The 15,658-nt window shown below is 45.0% G+C and overlaps 1 protein-coding gene across 1 annotated transcript in view; it reads right to left on the bottom strand.

Annotated features, from left to right (window-relative positions):
• Window positions 1–15,316, bottom strand: part of WDR48 (WD repeat domain 48) — a 52,399-nt gene extending 37,083 nt beyond the window's left edge. Inside the window, exon 1 of the mRNA XM_044004109.1 lies at window positions 15,251–15,316. Within this exon, the coding sequence (XP_043860044.1) occupies window positions 15,251–15,298 (48 nt within the window). The 5' untranslated portion in view covers window positions 15,299–15,316. The remainder of the gene's footprint in view (window positions 1–15,250) is intronic.
• Between the last annotated feature and the right edge of the window lie 342 nt (window positions 15,317–15,658).

Genomic DNA, 15,658 nt, shown 5'->3' with positions numbered 1-15,658 from the left:
AGATAAAAAGAGTGCAGAGAAGTAGAAAGGCGCTGATGACACAAAAAAGAAGGGAAGCCTTTAAAATAATGGCAAACATTGCCCGACAGTACTACTACCAAAAAGGAGACCAATGATTCCTGTGCCTACTTTCTGTAAAATCTTTATAAAAACCGTTTAAACAGGCGCTGAAGGCATTAATGAGAAATATGAGAGAGGACAGAAGAGGAAGGCTTTTAGTATTTTTCCACAGCAGACCACACCTATGTAGTCACAAACTGACTGAACAACATTCAGAATCTAAGATCCTTCCACTTCTTGTTTTCTGAGGACTGAGAAAAAGGATTTGGCAAAGCAAAACCTAGCTTTGAAGCTTCCTTCCCCAGCAAGGCCTCTTCCATGCACATGCTAGGATCATATACTATCTGGCCTCAGACATTTGCCAACTATATGACTTTGGATAAGTCACTTAATCTCTGCCTGACTTACTTTTCCTCACCTGTGAAATGGGGATGACACTAGCACCAACCTCACAGGGTTGCCGTGAGGATCAGATGAGGTATTTTGCAAACCTTAAAGCATCTATAAATTCTACCATCACCATCATTACCACCATTATACAGGACTCCTTGCTAGGTGAGTCCACAGAGAAACCTCTGATTAACAATATTAAGGAAGGCATGAGAAAGAGAAATATAGTCACCAGAGCTCTAAGATCCAGGGAAGACCCTGAACAGAAGGGGCCTGTCTAGGGTGAGGCAGTCCACTCTGGTCTGTGGATGATATTGTGCTAAGGGTATTAAGCTCTGGACTGCTACAGAGCCCCCTAAATGCGATTCACACGGTCTCAAGAATTCAGCCTAATAAGCCACACAGAAAACACCAAGTGCATGATGAACCTTATGGCCCCTTTGCCTCTCAGACTGTGACATTTAACTGGATGAAAAGTTCCTGGCTTTTAGTCCACCAGGACATGTCTCAAATAAATCCTCAACTATGAGTTGGACCCAGAGTGGAATATGAGCAAGAAAACAGATTGACTTGCATTTGAGTAAGCATATGGCAGTGCCTTCAATGATTCCAAGCTGTTCCTTGCATAAAAGCCCCCTTTCAATTCATTTTTATCAACATTTTATCACGTGCTTTTTTTCTATGAAAGAGACTGTCCTCGGGATGGAGGATACGAAGACAGAAATCCAGGGGGAGGGAAGGAGGGAGGGAGAGAGAGAACAAGGACTTTAGGAAGGAGACAACAATAATAACTGGGGGTGTAAAAAGGGTGAGTTATCAGGAAAGGCTTTTGTGGAGACAGCACCTATGGGAGCCTTAAAGGATGATCAAGATTCTGGAAGTCATTATCCAACTCAGTGACAAAAACGAACACAATAGGGCCAAAGACAAATCCTTCTGGTGTTAGCAAATACTGAAACTGCTAAAAAGGGTAAGAATGTAACTGCTAAATGATCTGTTATTCAACAAATCAGCATTTTCTTTTGTTTCTTAAAGAATCATTAGCTCCCATACAGTGTTGGAAGGGACCTCACATAATGGGTTCTACTTTAAACTCTATGTAGAGCATCAATCCTCTGTACATGTAGAGCATCCTCTATGGGCGGCCAGTTTGAAGACTTCCAGGAATGGGAAATTATCTTCCACCCTACCTTGTGGTCACTAGGTCTGGGGCAAACCAAGACAAGTCTAGTACTTTTTCCCTATGACATGTCTTTATATACTGAAGAAAGCTACCATGTCCTCTGTTTTTCTTAAAGATAAACATCCCTGGGCAGCTAGGTGGCGCAGTGGATAGAGCACCAGCCCTGGAGTCAGGAGGACCTGAGTTCAAATCTGGCCTCAGACACTTAACACTTACTAGTTGTGTGACCCTGGGCAAGTCACTTAACCCCAACTGCCTCACTTAAAAAAAAAAAAGATAAACATCCCTAGTTCCTTCAATCAATCCTAGTATGGCCCTGATTTCACTCTCCTCTGGCTCCATTTAGCTTATCAACGGTGAATCCAGAAATGAAGAGAATACTGGAGCTAGAGTTTGACTAGGACCGAGTAGAGTGGATTCAAGTTTTCCTTATTCTAGGTGTGTGGTACAATTATGGATCTGAGTCAGATTAAACTCTGAGGATGGAGTCTGAAAGATACCTAGCCCCCCCAGAATAGCTAGCCTCCTTCTTTGCCTAAAAGTTAATTGCTTGTCAAATTCTCATTGTCTCCTTTAAGTTTTATTGTTGAGATAGTGGACTTGGGACAGTTCTGTAAACTTTGGGGATGGGGTCTGGGAGGTATCCAGTCCCCCAGTAAGTTTTATTACTTGTCACAGTTCTACCAATTAGCACTATTTACTTTACTTCTGCTTAGTTCCCACATGCCAGCTACACCTTAGTTTATGGCCTGTAATAAAAAAACTCCCCTCTCACATGTCAGAACCCCAGTCCCTGTCATGGATTAATTGCAGTCAGATAAGGGAGTGATTTCTGCCTCCCTTTTTCTTTGACATTCCTCAGACTTGTACCCCTTCCTCTTCTACCCTTTGTTCTTGGACATGTCTCCATACATGGATCACGAGCTGGGTACCCATCTTGGGTGAGACAGGATTGGATGTTAGATTGTGAGCTCATCCACCCTAGGTATACGTGGGGACAGTCCTTTTCAAGATGACTATAAAAACCTAGAGGATTGGGCCTATCTTTGCAAGACTTCATGTCCTCCTGAGGATGTAATAAATCTGTCTCTGCTTGACTTGGTGGTCTCCTCGAGTTATTTGGATAAGCTGAGGCAGTTTGTCCCAAACATAGGCACTCTGAATCTCCTAATACAGCGTGATGAGATTTCATCACGAGTTTTTTTGAGGTTTGCCATGTAAAAATGTGGACTCACATGGAACTGGAAGAGTATTAAAACCTCTAGGTCCAGTCTACACAAAGTAAATGATACAGCCACCTCCTCTTTCCTGTGTAGGACTTTCCATTTATCTCTAGTAAATTTCAACTCATTAGATTTAGCCCATCATTCCAATTCAGTTTTCTTCTCTCTCTCTCTTTTTTTTTTGGTTAGGCAATTGGGGTTAAGTGACTTGCCCAGGGTCACTCAGCTAGTAAGTGTCAAGTGTCTAAGGCTGGATTTGAACTCAGGTCCTTCTGAATCCAGGGCCAGTGCTCTATCCACTGCGCCACCTGGCTGCCCCTCAGTTTTCTTCTCTAAGATCTCTCCTTCCAGCTTGAAATTTGATGATCTGATTATCCCACCCATCAAACACTAAGTGCATACTACACACACGTGCGCACACACACACCACCACTTGCAAAGATTGTGCGATTGGATGAGCACAACAGTTGGAACCAAAACATCAACTATATAGGGATGAGTTATTATATTCTGCCTCTGTGCCAAGTATACAAGTACAGGCTGCAGCAAAAATGACTGGACAATAGTTAACATGAAAGGGAACTAGAGGTCTTAGTGGACTGCAAGTTCAATCTGAGTCCAAAGTATGGCATGTTGGCCAACAAAGCTCATTTGATCTTGGGCTCTATTAGCAGAAGTATCAAGTTCAGAATGAGGAAGGTGATACTCCTACGTATTCCACCCTCCTCAAGTTATCTAGAGCATTGTTCCATGCCCACAGAAGGGAGGTGAGGTTGGCAAAGGGACTTCAAACCACACAGTACATAAGAGTGTCAGTGGAAAGAATTAGAGAAGTGAAGACTCAGTGGGGTTTTGAAAACTCAAGTTTTCAAGTATTGGAAGGACTGTCACTTGGAAATAGAATCAGCCTTGTTTTGCTTGACCTTACAGGACAAAATGGGACAGCCAGGTGATGCAGTGGATAGAGCACTGGGCTTGGAGGCAGGAGGACCTGAATTAAAATCTGACCTCAAACACTTACTAGCTGAGTGATCCTGGGCAAGTCACTTAATGCTGTTTGCCTCAGGTTCATCTGTAAAATGAGTTAGAGAAGGAAATGGCAAACCAGTCCAGGATCTTTGCCAAGAAAACCCCCAACAGGAGTCATGAAGAGCTGGACAGTGACTGAACATGACTGAACAACAACAAACAGTACAAAAGTGGAGCACTGGGGCAGCTAGGTGGCACAGTGGATAGAGCACCGGCCCTGGAGTCAGGAGTACCTGAGTTCAAATCCGGCTTCAGACACTTAACACTTACTAGCTGTGTGACCCTGGGCAAGTCACTTAACCCCAATTGCCTCACCAAAAAAAGCAGCAGCAGCAGCATGGCATTTGCCAGGAATCAAACTCTTCCAACACCTTTTGAGAATGGGGTTAATATTTGCCATCTCCCATTTGCCACGATTTCTAAAAATTGCTGATTTGGCTTCATCAGTAACCCCAAGTTCCTTCAGCGTACTGGGATATAGATCTTCTGGGCCAAGTGCCTTGAACTCGCTAAGGGTTTTATCTACGGTTTTGATTTTTACCAACTATTTTTTGCTCTACTTTTTAGTCTGCAGATCTTTCTCCAGGATAGAGAAAGGGAGCACAATTAGAATAGAGGACCGTGCCTTTCCTCTGTCCTCTATTTTACTGCCCCACTTTGTGTCTGCTCCTCAGCTTCGCTGGCCTTCATCTCTTTTGGCCTTCCTTGTCATGCTTTTATCTGTCTTCTGCTACTTGATGCTGCTTCCATATTCTGCACATCTTAAACATCTGAATTCATGGATGATAGATTTTCTGTGGAGTCAAAGGGGTCTCTTTAAACACATCTCCGCCCCTTCCCCCATTTGTCTGTTCCATCTTTGTGTGTATAACATACATACATTTACATGTGTATATACACATAAACACATATACACACGTACGTATGTGTAACAAGAAGTCTGATGACTTTTTTCTCTCCATAACTCAACCCCACCACGGAATCTCTACCTTCAACAAAGAAAATCAATTAAGCAAAAACACCTCCCACAGTGACCACACCATTATGCCTCTGCCCATCTCTTCTCTGTCAGAATCAATGGTGTTGGTTTACTCATAACTTAGTTCTGAATGCTTCCCAGTCCTCTTTCTGCCAACTCCCCTTTCCCTTTTCCAGACCATGGGAGTAAAGATGAGCCTCCTCCCTGCTTTATCTGACATGCTTCTAGAAATGCTAGCCACAGCAATAAGACAAAGAAATTAGAGGTGTAAAGAAAGGCGAGGAGGAGCTAAAACTAGCTTTCATTTGTTGATGACATGATGCTTTAGAGAATCCTAGAAATTAGTAAAGATACTAATTAAAATAAGTCGCAGGATACAAAACAAAACACAAAAACAAGGCATTTCCACATAATAACAACAAAATCCAAGATGCAATAATCAAAAACGGAAATGTCACTGAAAATCACTACGAAATGCATAAAATATTTGGCAATCAATCTACCAAAGGACACAAAACAGTTATACAGGGTGGGTCAAAAGTCAGCAAGGGGTTTCGATATTTAATAACTGCTTTATTTTTGTTTTTAATTTACAACACCATAGTATCATATGTATAGAAAATGAATTTACATTATGTGTGAAAAAGCAAATCTTACTGTAAATGGCAAAAAATGAAGAAAAAATAATTTTCAAAAACTTATTAAAACATTGTGACTTTTGGCTCACCCTGTATATATTCAATTAGAAAGTGCTCTTCAAAGAAGTAAAGAACAATTTAAATAGCTAGAGGAATGATCAGTGTTCATAGCTGGGCTGTGCCAATATAATAAAAAAATGAAAACAGTACCAAAGTTAATGTATATAGTTTTGTGTGTGTGTGTGTGTGTGTGTGTGTGTGTGTGTGTGTGTGTGTATGTGAGGCAATTGGAGTTAAGCGACTTGCCCAGGGTCACACAGCTAGTAAGTGTTAAGTGTCTGAGGCCAAATTTGAACTCAGGTCCTCCTGACTCCAGGGCAGGTGCTCTATCCACTGCACCACCTAGCTCCCCCAAGGTATATAGTTTTAATACAAGAGCAGATAAATTATCAAAGGGATTCTTTATAGAACATGAAAAGAATTATAAAATTCATTTGGAGAAGCAAAAGATCTAGAATATCAAGGAACATTTCTATAGAAAAAGTAGGAATGAAGAGGCAACTAGCACTTCTAGACATCAAGCTATACCATAAAACAAAACAAAACAAAAACAACCCCAACCAAACAAACAAAAAACTATACCATAAAATAACAATCATCGAAAATCTTTGACATTGATTAAAAAATAGAGACTAGACAAGGGAACATTAAAGAACACAATTACCCAGCATCTGATAAACCCCCAAACATAGATTACTTATATAAAAACTTCCTATTTGATAAGTACTACTGGGAAAACTTGAAAGTAATCTAGAAGGAATTAGGCTTGACAAAAACCTAAACTGCGCCCCACAGTCTAAATGGATATGACCTGAACAGTGAACCTCCTACCACAAAAAAAGCAGGAGAAAAGATCATATCCCTTTCATAGCTGTGGGTAGCAGATATGTTTTGAATCAGACAAGAGATAAAGGCAATTACAAAATAGAAAATAGGTATTTTTAATTATATAAAACTGGAAAGCTTGTGCACAAACAAAATTAATGCATTTAGGATATGAAGGAAAGCGGTTGATAGGGGGAAAAATCTTATATCAAATTTATCTGATAAGGATTTGGGATCCAAGACACACACACACACACACACACACACACACACACACACGCCTAAGAGATAGCAGTATATAAGCCCCAAAGCCACTGCACAATAGTTAAGTGGTTAAAGGAAAGAAAGATAGGTCTTAAAAGAAGAAATGCAGGGGCAACTAGGTGGTGCAGTGGATAGAGCACTGGCCCTCGAGTCAGGAGGACCTGAGTTCAAATTTGGCCTCAGACACTTAACACTTACTAGCTGTGTGACCCTGGACAAGTCACTTAACCCCAATTGCCTCACCAAAAAAAAAAAAAGAAGAAGAAATGCAAACTTCTGACCATATGAAAGAATGCTACGAATCATAAGTGCTAAGAGAAATACAAATCAAAACAACCCTGAGCTTTCTCTTCACGCCCAGCAAATTGGCAAAGATGACAAAAAATGAGAATAGTCAGTGTTGGAAGGGTTGTGAAAAGAAAAACACTAGTACACTGTTGGTGGAGCTGTGAATGAACACATCCATTTGGGGGAGCAAACATGCAAATGAAGTGACTTAAAATTGTCTAGACCCTCTGACCCAGAGATTCCACTGCTAGGCATAGGCCCAAAGGATGTCACTGATTGGAAATCTTCACAGGCACCAAAGTATTTGTAGCAGCAAAGAAATGGAAACAAAACAGACGCCCATTGACCAGGGTGTGGCACATGAATATTGACATATTACTGTGCTGGAAGAAGGAATATGGAGAACAGAGAGAATCCGGGATTGCCAAGATCTGATAAAAAGGGAAGAAAACTGTACACAACGACAATGGAAATGAAAAGAATGCAGCATGAATTTGAAGGTTTCTGATAGTTGCTTTTGTTGATTGTTTTACTTTCCTCCTCTTTCCCCTTTTCCTCCTGCTCTCCCTTCCTCTGAGACTGACTGCAGGGCCCCAGCCTCCTCCCCCTCTGCTGGAGTGGGGCACACCAAACTCCTCCCAATGCCTTCCTTTATAGAAGTAGAAATTGCTCTTTGGATCGCACTCCATTGTTATCTGCTCTTCTTGGTTTCAACTCCAGGAAACAAGATTGCTTCTGTGCCAGTGCTGGTACCTAGTTCCCCCAAGAACCTTTCCTGTCTCCCCCAAACTGAACTGTAAGCTCTTTGAGAGCTAGGACTGTCTTAATCATATCCCCAGAATCAGCACAGTGCCTGATGCAGAGTAGGCCCTTAATAAATGTTGATTGGATTGGATATGGGATGGAACTCTGGGAAGGGCGGGGATGGGACACTGGGAAACGCTAGGCAATGTAAAAATATGGTATCAACAGAAATTTTTAAAAATAATTTTTTAAAAATAGCACAGGCCATGGGATTATAACCTGTTCTTTCTTTGAAATGCGCTCTCCTAAATTCTTTCTTTCTTTTTTTTTTTTGTGGGGCAATGAGAGTTAAGTGACTTGCCCAGGGTCACAGAGCTAGCGTCAAGTGTATAAGGCAGGATTTGAACTCAGGTTCTCCTGAATCCAGGACTGGTGCTTTATCCGCTGCACCACCTAGCTGGCTCCCATCCTAAATTCTTAGGGATATGTCAGAGTATGCCTGATTCTCTATCACTTCCTTACATAATGTTTGTCATTTCACTAACTGTAACTAGTTCCTTCTTTTTTGGTCAGAAATAACAATATTCCAGCTCTCCTCCTCCTCTACCTTTGGATAGATAAACTTATCAGCAAGACTTCCCTGTAGGCTCTTCCTCGAGCAGAGAGCCTGAAGTCCACTATCCCTCCCCATCCCCCATCACAACCACATCTTGCCTCAGCCAAACCAAGTTCCTCCTTTTGGCCTCTTTACGATCTTTGGAGAACTGAAGAGCATTAACTACGTCACTGCGGTCTCATTTCTAAGGCACTACTGGTCCAAATTCAAAGTTTCCTGTATTGATCGAAGCGTTTTAATGATTCAAGTGGAATTCCAGGATAAGAAACTCCGAGGGACCGTGCTCCAGCTGTCTTGTCCTGGAATACTTTTGACTGACGATTGCTGGTCAGAAGGCACATGCCTATCTCCTCTCCTCATTGCCCACAACCTGTCCCTTTCCTGGCAGAAAGGATTAGGCCAAACTGGCTGAGCTCCTGTTGGATTTTAGAGGCTAGAGCACAGGTCTGCTTTGCACAAAACATTACCCCAAACAAAGCCAAATGTGGGAAACGGCTACCACCCAGCATTAGCCCAAAGAACTGACTTTAATGTAGAGTAAGATGTAATTTTGAATTCTGCCACCAAGGAAAATAAGTGAAAAAAGGCAGAAATGTAAGCTAGTTTTCATCTTAGTCCCTGATGGCCAGTCTTTCAAAAAGAAGGGTTTTACTGATATATTAGTTTGGAAGCTCAAGTATTGATGACTTCTGAAAAAATTCTAAGCCTCATCACATACAGCTGGATCAGTGTTTGGAAGTTAATGGGAAGCAGATTACAAGCCTCCTCACAATCAAAGCCTGTCCCATAATGGGTCGGATTATTTCACAAAGCAGTCCACTCCTTGTCCTTAGAAGTGTCCAAGCAGAGAGTGATAGGCCAGATTCTGTGATTTTCTCCCCAGTCTAAGCTGCTCGGGTCCTATTTAAACTTCTTCCAAACTGCAAAGCCCAAGCCCTTGGCTGGGCTTGACTGGGGCCACAACTGCTTCTGGGCTGGGAGGGAAGCTGGCAAGTGCTCCACCTAAAGAATTCTTTCAGCTTTGTACTTCAGCCCCAGCCATTTCAAGGTCAGCATGGTTAGCAGGAATGTTTGAAGGAGAATGGTCACGAACCTCAAGAAAGATCATTTCATTATACAAATTCAATAAAAAGTTCCACAGTATTCCCAATGACACATACATCTCAATGGATGTATTCTAAAGGGGAGTCTAGGTCAGTTCTAGGTTGTACCAAAGAGCCCCTGAAGTCCCTCCTACCTCTGAGGTCCAGAGACTCTAGGATCTAACAGGCAAAGTGCAGGGGCAGATGGGAGATGGCACTGGGCAGTCAGGTGTGCCTTCAAATTCTGGCTAGGTAATTGACATCTGCATGACCTTGAAGAAGTCCTGCTATCTCACCTCTATTTCCTCCATCTAGAAAATGAACATTTATGTGATCTACACCTAAGGGTTGTTGGGAGGAAACCCTCAAGTGCTACTATATACATTTTTAGTTACACTGTAAATAGACCGTCGTACTGGATAGCAAGCTGGATTAGATAGCTTCTCCAACTCCAACTTAAATTTTGTTGTTTATTTAGAATTTTATTTTTCCCCAACTTAAATTTTAAAAGTTTATTCAATGATGTTAAAATATAAAACAAAGGAAAAGTAATGCCTACATGACAAAATTCTTTATTATAAAAAAGCCTATTTTACCAGTCATTCGTGTGTGTGTGTGTGTGTGTGTGTGTGTGTGTGTGTGGCAGTGAGGGTTAGGTGACTTGCTCAGGGTCACACAGCTAGTAAGTGTCAAGTGTCTGAGGCCGGATTTGAACTCAGGTCCTCCTGAATCCAGGGCCAGTGGCACCACCTAGCTGCCCCCTATTGTATATTTCAGATACAAGATACAAATGAGGGATCTTTGTAAACCATTACTTATCTGAGATATCTAAAGAGCATTGCTTTGATCTTCTAAACACTCCAAGAGTATGCAGATGACACAGAAGTGACAAGATTTTTTTTTTTTTTGGCTCGGGGCAACGAGGATTAAGTGACTTGCCCAGGGTCACAAAGCTAGTAAGTGTCAAGTGTCTGAGGCCAGATTTGAACTCAGGTCCTCCTGAATCCAGGACTGGCGCTTTATCCACTTCGACACCTAGCTGCCCCTCACAAGTAGTATTTAGGGATAATTCACTCCTTGAATGTTGTATGAGTGGTAAGATTTAGATAGAAAGGGACTTATCACTGAATTTTAAAGACAGGTAAAGTGTGACCCAGAGAAAGGAAATGATTTGCTTAAGATCACATAAGGAATACTATATTGCTCTAACCATAGGTGTACTTCCTGCCATTCCCTGGCCCCCCCAAAATCTGGCTTGTATAAAACCTGAGTGAGGCCTATAATCTGTTATCTTTCAGATGATACAATATAGGTGTTTTTTTTTCCTTGAAAAGGATTCTCATTTTGGAGGTGTGGCATATACAGGGACCAATACAGGAATGGTTTCTTATGGACTTGCTTTCTTACTGAAATAACTACAGGTTGCAGCTGCTGCCTGACAACTGTTAAATGAGTCTTCAAAACTCCAAAACTAGGGGCAGCTAGGTGGCACAGTGGATAAAGCACCGGCCCTGGATTCAGGAGGACCTGAGTTCAAATCCGGCCTCAGACACTTGACACTTACTAGCTGTGTGACCTTGGGCAGGTCACTTAACCCTCATTGCCCTACCAAAAAAACCCCAACCTCTGAAACCTTCTCCTTTGCTCTCTTTAACAGCTCCAGAACCATGAATAAATGAACTCTATCATTTTTTTGTTTGTTTGTTTTGGCCAGACAATGAGGGTTAAGTGACTTGCCCACAGTTCACACAGCTAGTAAGTGTCAAGTGTCTGAGGCCGGATTTGAACTCAGGTCCTCCTGAATCCAGGACTGGTGCTTTATCTACTGTGCCACCTAGCTGCCCCTTCTATCATTATTTTTGAATGGAGTGGGTCAATCTATTGCTTTATAACCCTAGTAACTATCCCTGTCACTTTCTGGACTAAAGCAGCCCTCCTAGGCCATCTCTCCCTTTTATGTGAACTTGCAATGAAAAGGTAAATTCCTTGAGGTGACCCCCAGAACTTTACACCTAGTATTTAATACATGCTCATTTACTCAATTAACTCATTCAACCAAAGATGACTTGTAGTGGCTCCTCTGGGCAATTCTAGGCCTGGCTGATAAGGACCTATACGGTGCTTAGTGGCATCTACTCCTTCCTGATCACACATGGATCCTGTGAGTTCAATGGTACAGTGAACTCCAAGATAGGAAATTTCTTCTAACAATCTGAGGCAGCACCTTCTCTGAAACACGTTCAGAGACACTGCCCAGAGCCTTGACTGGTCATGGGTGGCACATCTTCCTAACTTAAAGGCTAGCTCTCTAGGCCACCCTGAACAATCTATAATCCTCACTCACTCTGTCCAGGACCCTCCTCTTTCCAGAGCTCTCTGGCCATCTATATAAACAGGCCTTCTTCTTGTTGTAATTTGCCCAGGGCAGTCCATCTCCAGCTCCCCATCCCAGAGAAGGGCTTCCCCCTCCTAACCTGTGAGCATTCTTGGCATCCCGAGTTTCCCCTCAGACCTGGGCTTCAGATCTACCTTCTACATCCAAGATGTCAAACACGGGACCCAAAGGCTGTAGGGGACATGTAGCCTATAAGAAGCCTGGGTGTGGTCCAAACCAGATTCAAAGGTAATTGGGAAAGGTTGGGCAAAATGAGTAAGAATGCAATAAAACAGAGCAACTAGGTGGCACAGTGGATAAAGCACTGGCACTGGATTTGGTAGGACCTGAGTTCAAATGTGACCTCAGACACTTGACACTTACTAGCTGTGTGACCCTGGGCAAGTCACTTAACCCTCGTTGCCCCCCCCAAACAAAAAAAAATTGCAATAAAATGTTGATAATATATTTTAAAACAAAGTTGAGGGGCAGTGAGGTGGCACAGTGGATAGAGTACTAGTCCTAGAGTCAAGAGGACCTGAGTTCAAATCCGGCCTCAGACACTTAACACTTAACCCCCATTGCCCCACAAAAAAACCCCCCAAAACCAAACAAACAACAAAACAAAAAACAAAGTTGATCTGCAGCTTATATCTACATGTATGGATGGGGGGTGGCCCCCCCCAGTTTCTATTGGAGTTTGACACCACTCTTCTCCATGACCCCCCCCCCCCATTATTTTGCATTTATCTGTAAGGACCTGGAGAACAATGACTATTTGTTGTTTTATATCTCCAGGGCCTGCTTAATAAATACTTGGTTCAGTAGTTTTCAGTCAATCCTAAGACAAAACCCATTTGGTAACAAGAGAAGGTATGGTTTCAAGTGAACTTTAGAGACCAAACTTTTTCACTGGGTGGGCCTGCAATATAGCTGCCACCATGCCAATTGGTTAGAAATAGAATTTTTTAAAGCAAGCCAACTGTGACAACAAATGACAAGATTAGACAACAGAATGCTAAAACAACAACAAACATCGCCCCCCCCCCCCATAGCTAGCAAATTAACTATTGACTGAACGGAACCTTCTTGGTACAGGTATCAAATAGAGCAAACATTTCTCAATGAAAAGTAACTAATATAATTTTTTCACCCCCACATCTCATATGACACTCACTGCTTCCTACCACCCCCAAAATGATTATTTAACAATGACCTATAAAAGTTTTGTTAGTGAATGCTTTTGAGGTAAAAAAAATAATGCAATAATCAAGAATAATGGTAATGACCTTTCTTTGTACTTTAAAGTTCATTCAAAGTGATGATTTTTTTGCCAAGCACTAATAGTAAGCTACATAAACATATTCTCAACCTAAAATAGCACCCATATTAATCATACCAAACAAAGCTAGCACATATTTACATTTTTAGCAAAATGCTATCAGGTTTCAAAAGCAGGCATATGTGCAGACATATTTAGAGTTAATGACTTGTCACAGAAGTTTAATATAATAATAACACAACCAGAGGAAAACTCCTGTCCATTATAATTGTACCTGTGTCTAAAGATAAACTGAGATAAATTCTATCTTTTAAGAGAGTTCTCTTACTTCTGTTGTTAAATAACCATTAACCTGAGCTTCTCTCAGGAGTTACCTGAAACTCTTAAGAGAAATGGATCCAAGGATTTTCTGAAGGGCCTGGATCTGCTGTGTGATGTGGTAGTGTAAGGTCACTCTTTCTGCTGTGAGAGGGTCATCCCATCCCACTTCAAACATGCCAAGATGTAATAGATTCGGTAACCCAAGTTACTGCTTAATTAATGTTCTAGTAGAGCTGATGTTCAGCATGTGGGAAGAACATCTGTTCACTTGTTGTTCTGCTATTTCGCTAAGAGTTTCTGTTTTAATTAGGGTTCTTTGTCCATTAAAACACTTATGATGCCTACATGTGTGCCATGGGGAATACCAAGATAACCAACAGGGCCTGACCTCAAGGAGCTGACACTAGCATGAGAGAGAGGGATTGTTGTCAGGCAGGCATTCCTGGGAGAGAGAACTCTAGGAAAAGAGAGCAGGGATGGATGGGTGATTGGGTTGGCTGGAATGCGGACTCTGTGTACAGGAGGGGATCACGGCTTCGATTCAAGGCAGGGACCTTGGCTCCTAGGGCCTTCTCAATGGCAGTTACAGTTAATAAAGCAGAGAGTGGGGTGAGTAAGATCACTAGCCTTTCTGAGAAACGCCTGTGAGTGGGTTTGAGAAGCCTAATGCCCTGTGATGTCACCTAACTTTAGAAATGAAAACATTTCCATATTTTATGAACTTACCAAGAGCAAACAAGACACAAGCTGGAACTATTTCTTGTGAGAAGAGAATCTTACCAAAAAAAGAAAAAAAAGGCAAAATGGCTGAATCGCCCCCCTCCCTCCCAACCCAGGCCCTTCCAAACCGCAGATGGGCTCTCCAAGTCACCCGATGAAAAGAGGAAATCGGTCTGCTGAGTAAAAAGTTGCAGCCGGGTGTCAGAGGCTAAAGCTTTTTTCGGCTCCTGCGTTACTTCAGCAGTCTGGGGCGCTGGGAAGAGCGCCTGTTTGCTGGAACCCCTCGGGCCCCCAAGCACCCCGTGTCCCGGGGCTGGGAACCGCACTCACCGGGGCACACTGAGGCCAGAGGCGCGGAGACCTTAAGAGATACATTGTAACCGTGCCACGAGAGGGGGCCCGCCACAGGCCTCGCGCCGGGCGCACACACAGGGTCGGCCCCATACAGCGGCCCCCCGGGGCGCCACGAAGCACCCCGGAGACGCTACAGGGGAGGGGAAGGGCTGACCCCGGCCCTCTCTGGGCTCCGCGCAACGCCTCGGTTGGGCCATGGCCCCGAGGTCCCCACGGGGTCCTAGGCTGTCGGTGCTCAGTTGTCCGGAGTCGGACCTGCAGGGCGGGGGTCCCGGGGGCCGGAGGGTCCGGGGAGGGGGCAGTGGACAGCGCCGCCAGGCTGGGCGGACACGGACCATCGCCCTCGGTTCCCCCCTGCCCGGGGCGGTTCTCGGGGGTGACAGCTGACCCCCAAGCCCCACGGGGCGGGGCCGTTTCCGGGAGCAGCCCCCACCGGACGGACAGATGGGTGGACAGACGGAACAACGACCCGGCCGCCCCGGGGGGGTGGAGCTGACCGGCCCTCGCCGCCTCCCCGGGGCGGGGGGCGGCCGGGGTCGGTGACCTCCGGGGCCGCCCCCGACCTCATCCCCGTCAGCCTAGGGCGCCCCCGGGTCTGAGGCCTCGGGCGCGGGCCCCGGGCCCCCCAGACCCCCGGCGGGCGCGCCAGGGCCGCTGGGCCCAGGCCGGCCTGATTCCGCTCCCGCTTCCCCCCACCTTCCGCCCCCCGCGGCGGCCTCGGCGCTGAGTCGTAGGGCCCCGGCGCGCGGGGCTCGGGAGGCGCCCGGGGACGGGGCGTCCCGCGGAGGCCCCCGAGCTCCGCTCCCGGCGCCCCTCACCTGCACTTTCCGCCGCCCCGCGGTGTTCTGCCTGTGATGCGCCGCCATCTTGCATGTTGACACTCCGGCGTCACTTCCGAAAAGGAGGGCGGATGTCCCGCCTCCTTCCCGGGGTGGCTCGCTGGGGCCAGGCTCCCTCTTGAGGGCAGTCGCCGGCAGAGGGCGTGAGAGGGCGAAGGGATCAGCTAGGGCCTGGGCCGGGGGGCGGGTCCAGAGCGGGGGGAGGAACCGCGGGGGCGGAGCCCTGCGGTGGCTGTTGGCCTGGGGGCGGGGCCAGGGCGCGGCCGACAGCGAGGCGGAGGGGCAGGGGCTGTGGCAGTGCGGGTCCGAAGGGGGGCCGGACGGGGGGAGGGAGCAAAGAGGAGGGGGGCGGCCGGCCCCAGGGGGGACCCGAGGGGGCGGGGGCCC

This window comes from Dromiciops gliroides, chromosome 1, assembly GCF_019393635.1.
Source record: "Dromiciops gliroides isolate mDroGli1 chromosome 1, mDroGli1.pri, whole genome shotgun sequence".
Taxonomy (NCBI): Eukaryota; Metazoa; Chordata; class Mammalia; order Microbiotheria; family Microbiotheriidae; genus Dromiciops; species Dromiciops gliroides.
This window is presented reverse-complemented; position numbering and strand designations above follow the sequence as displayed.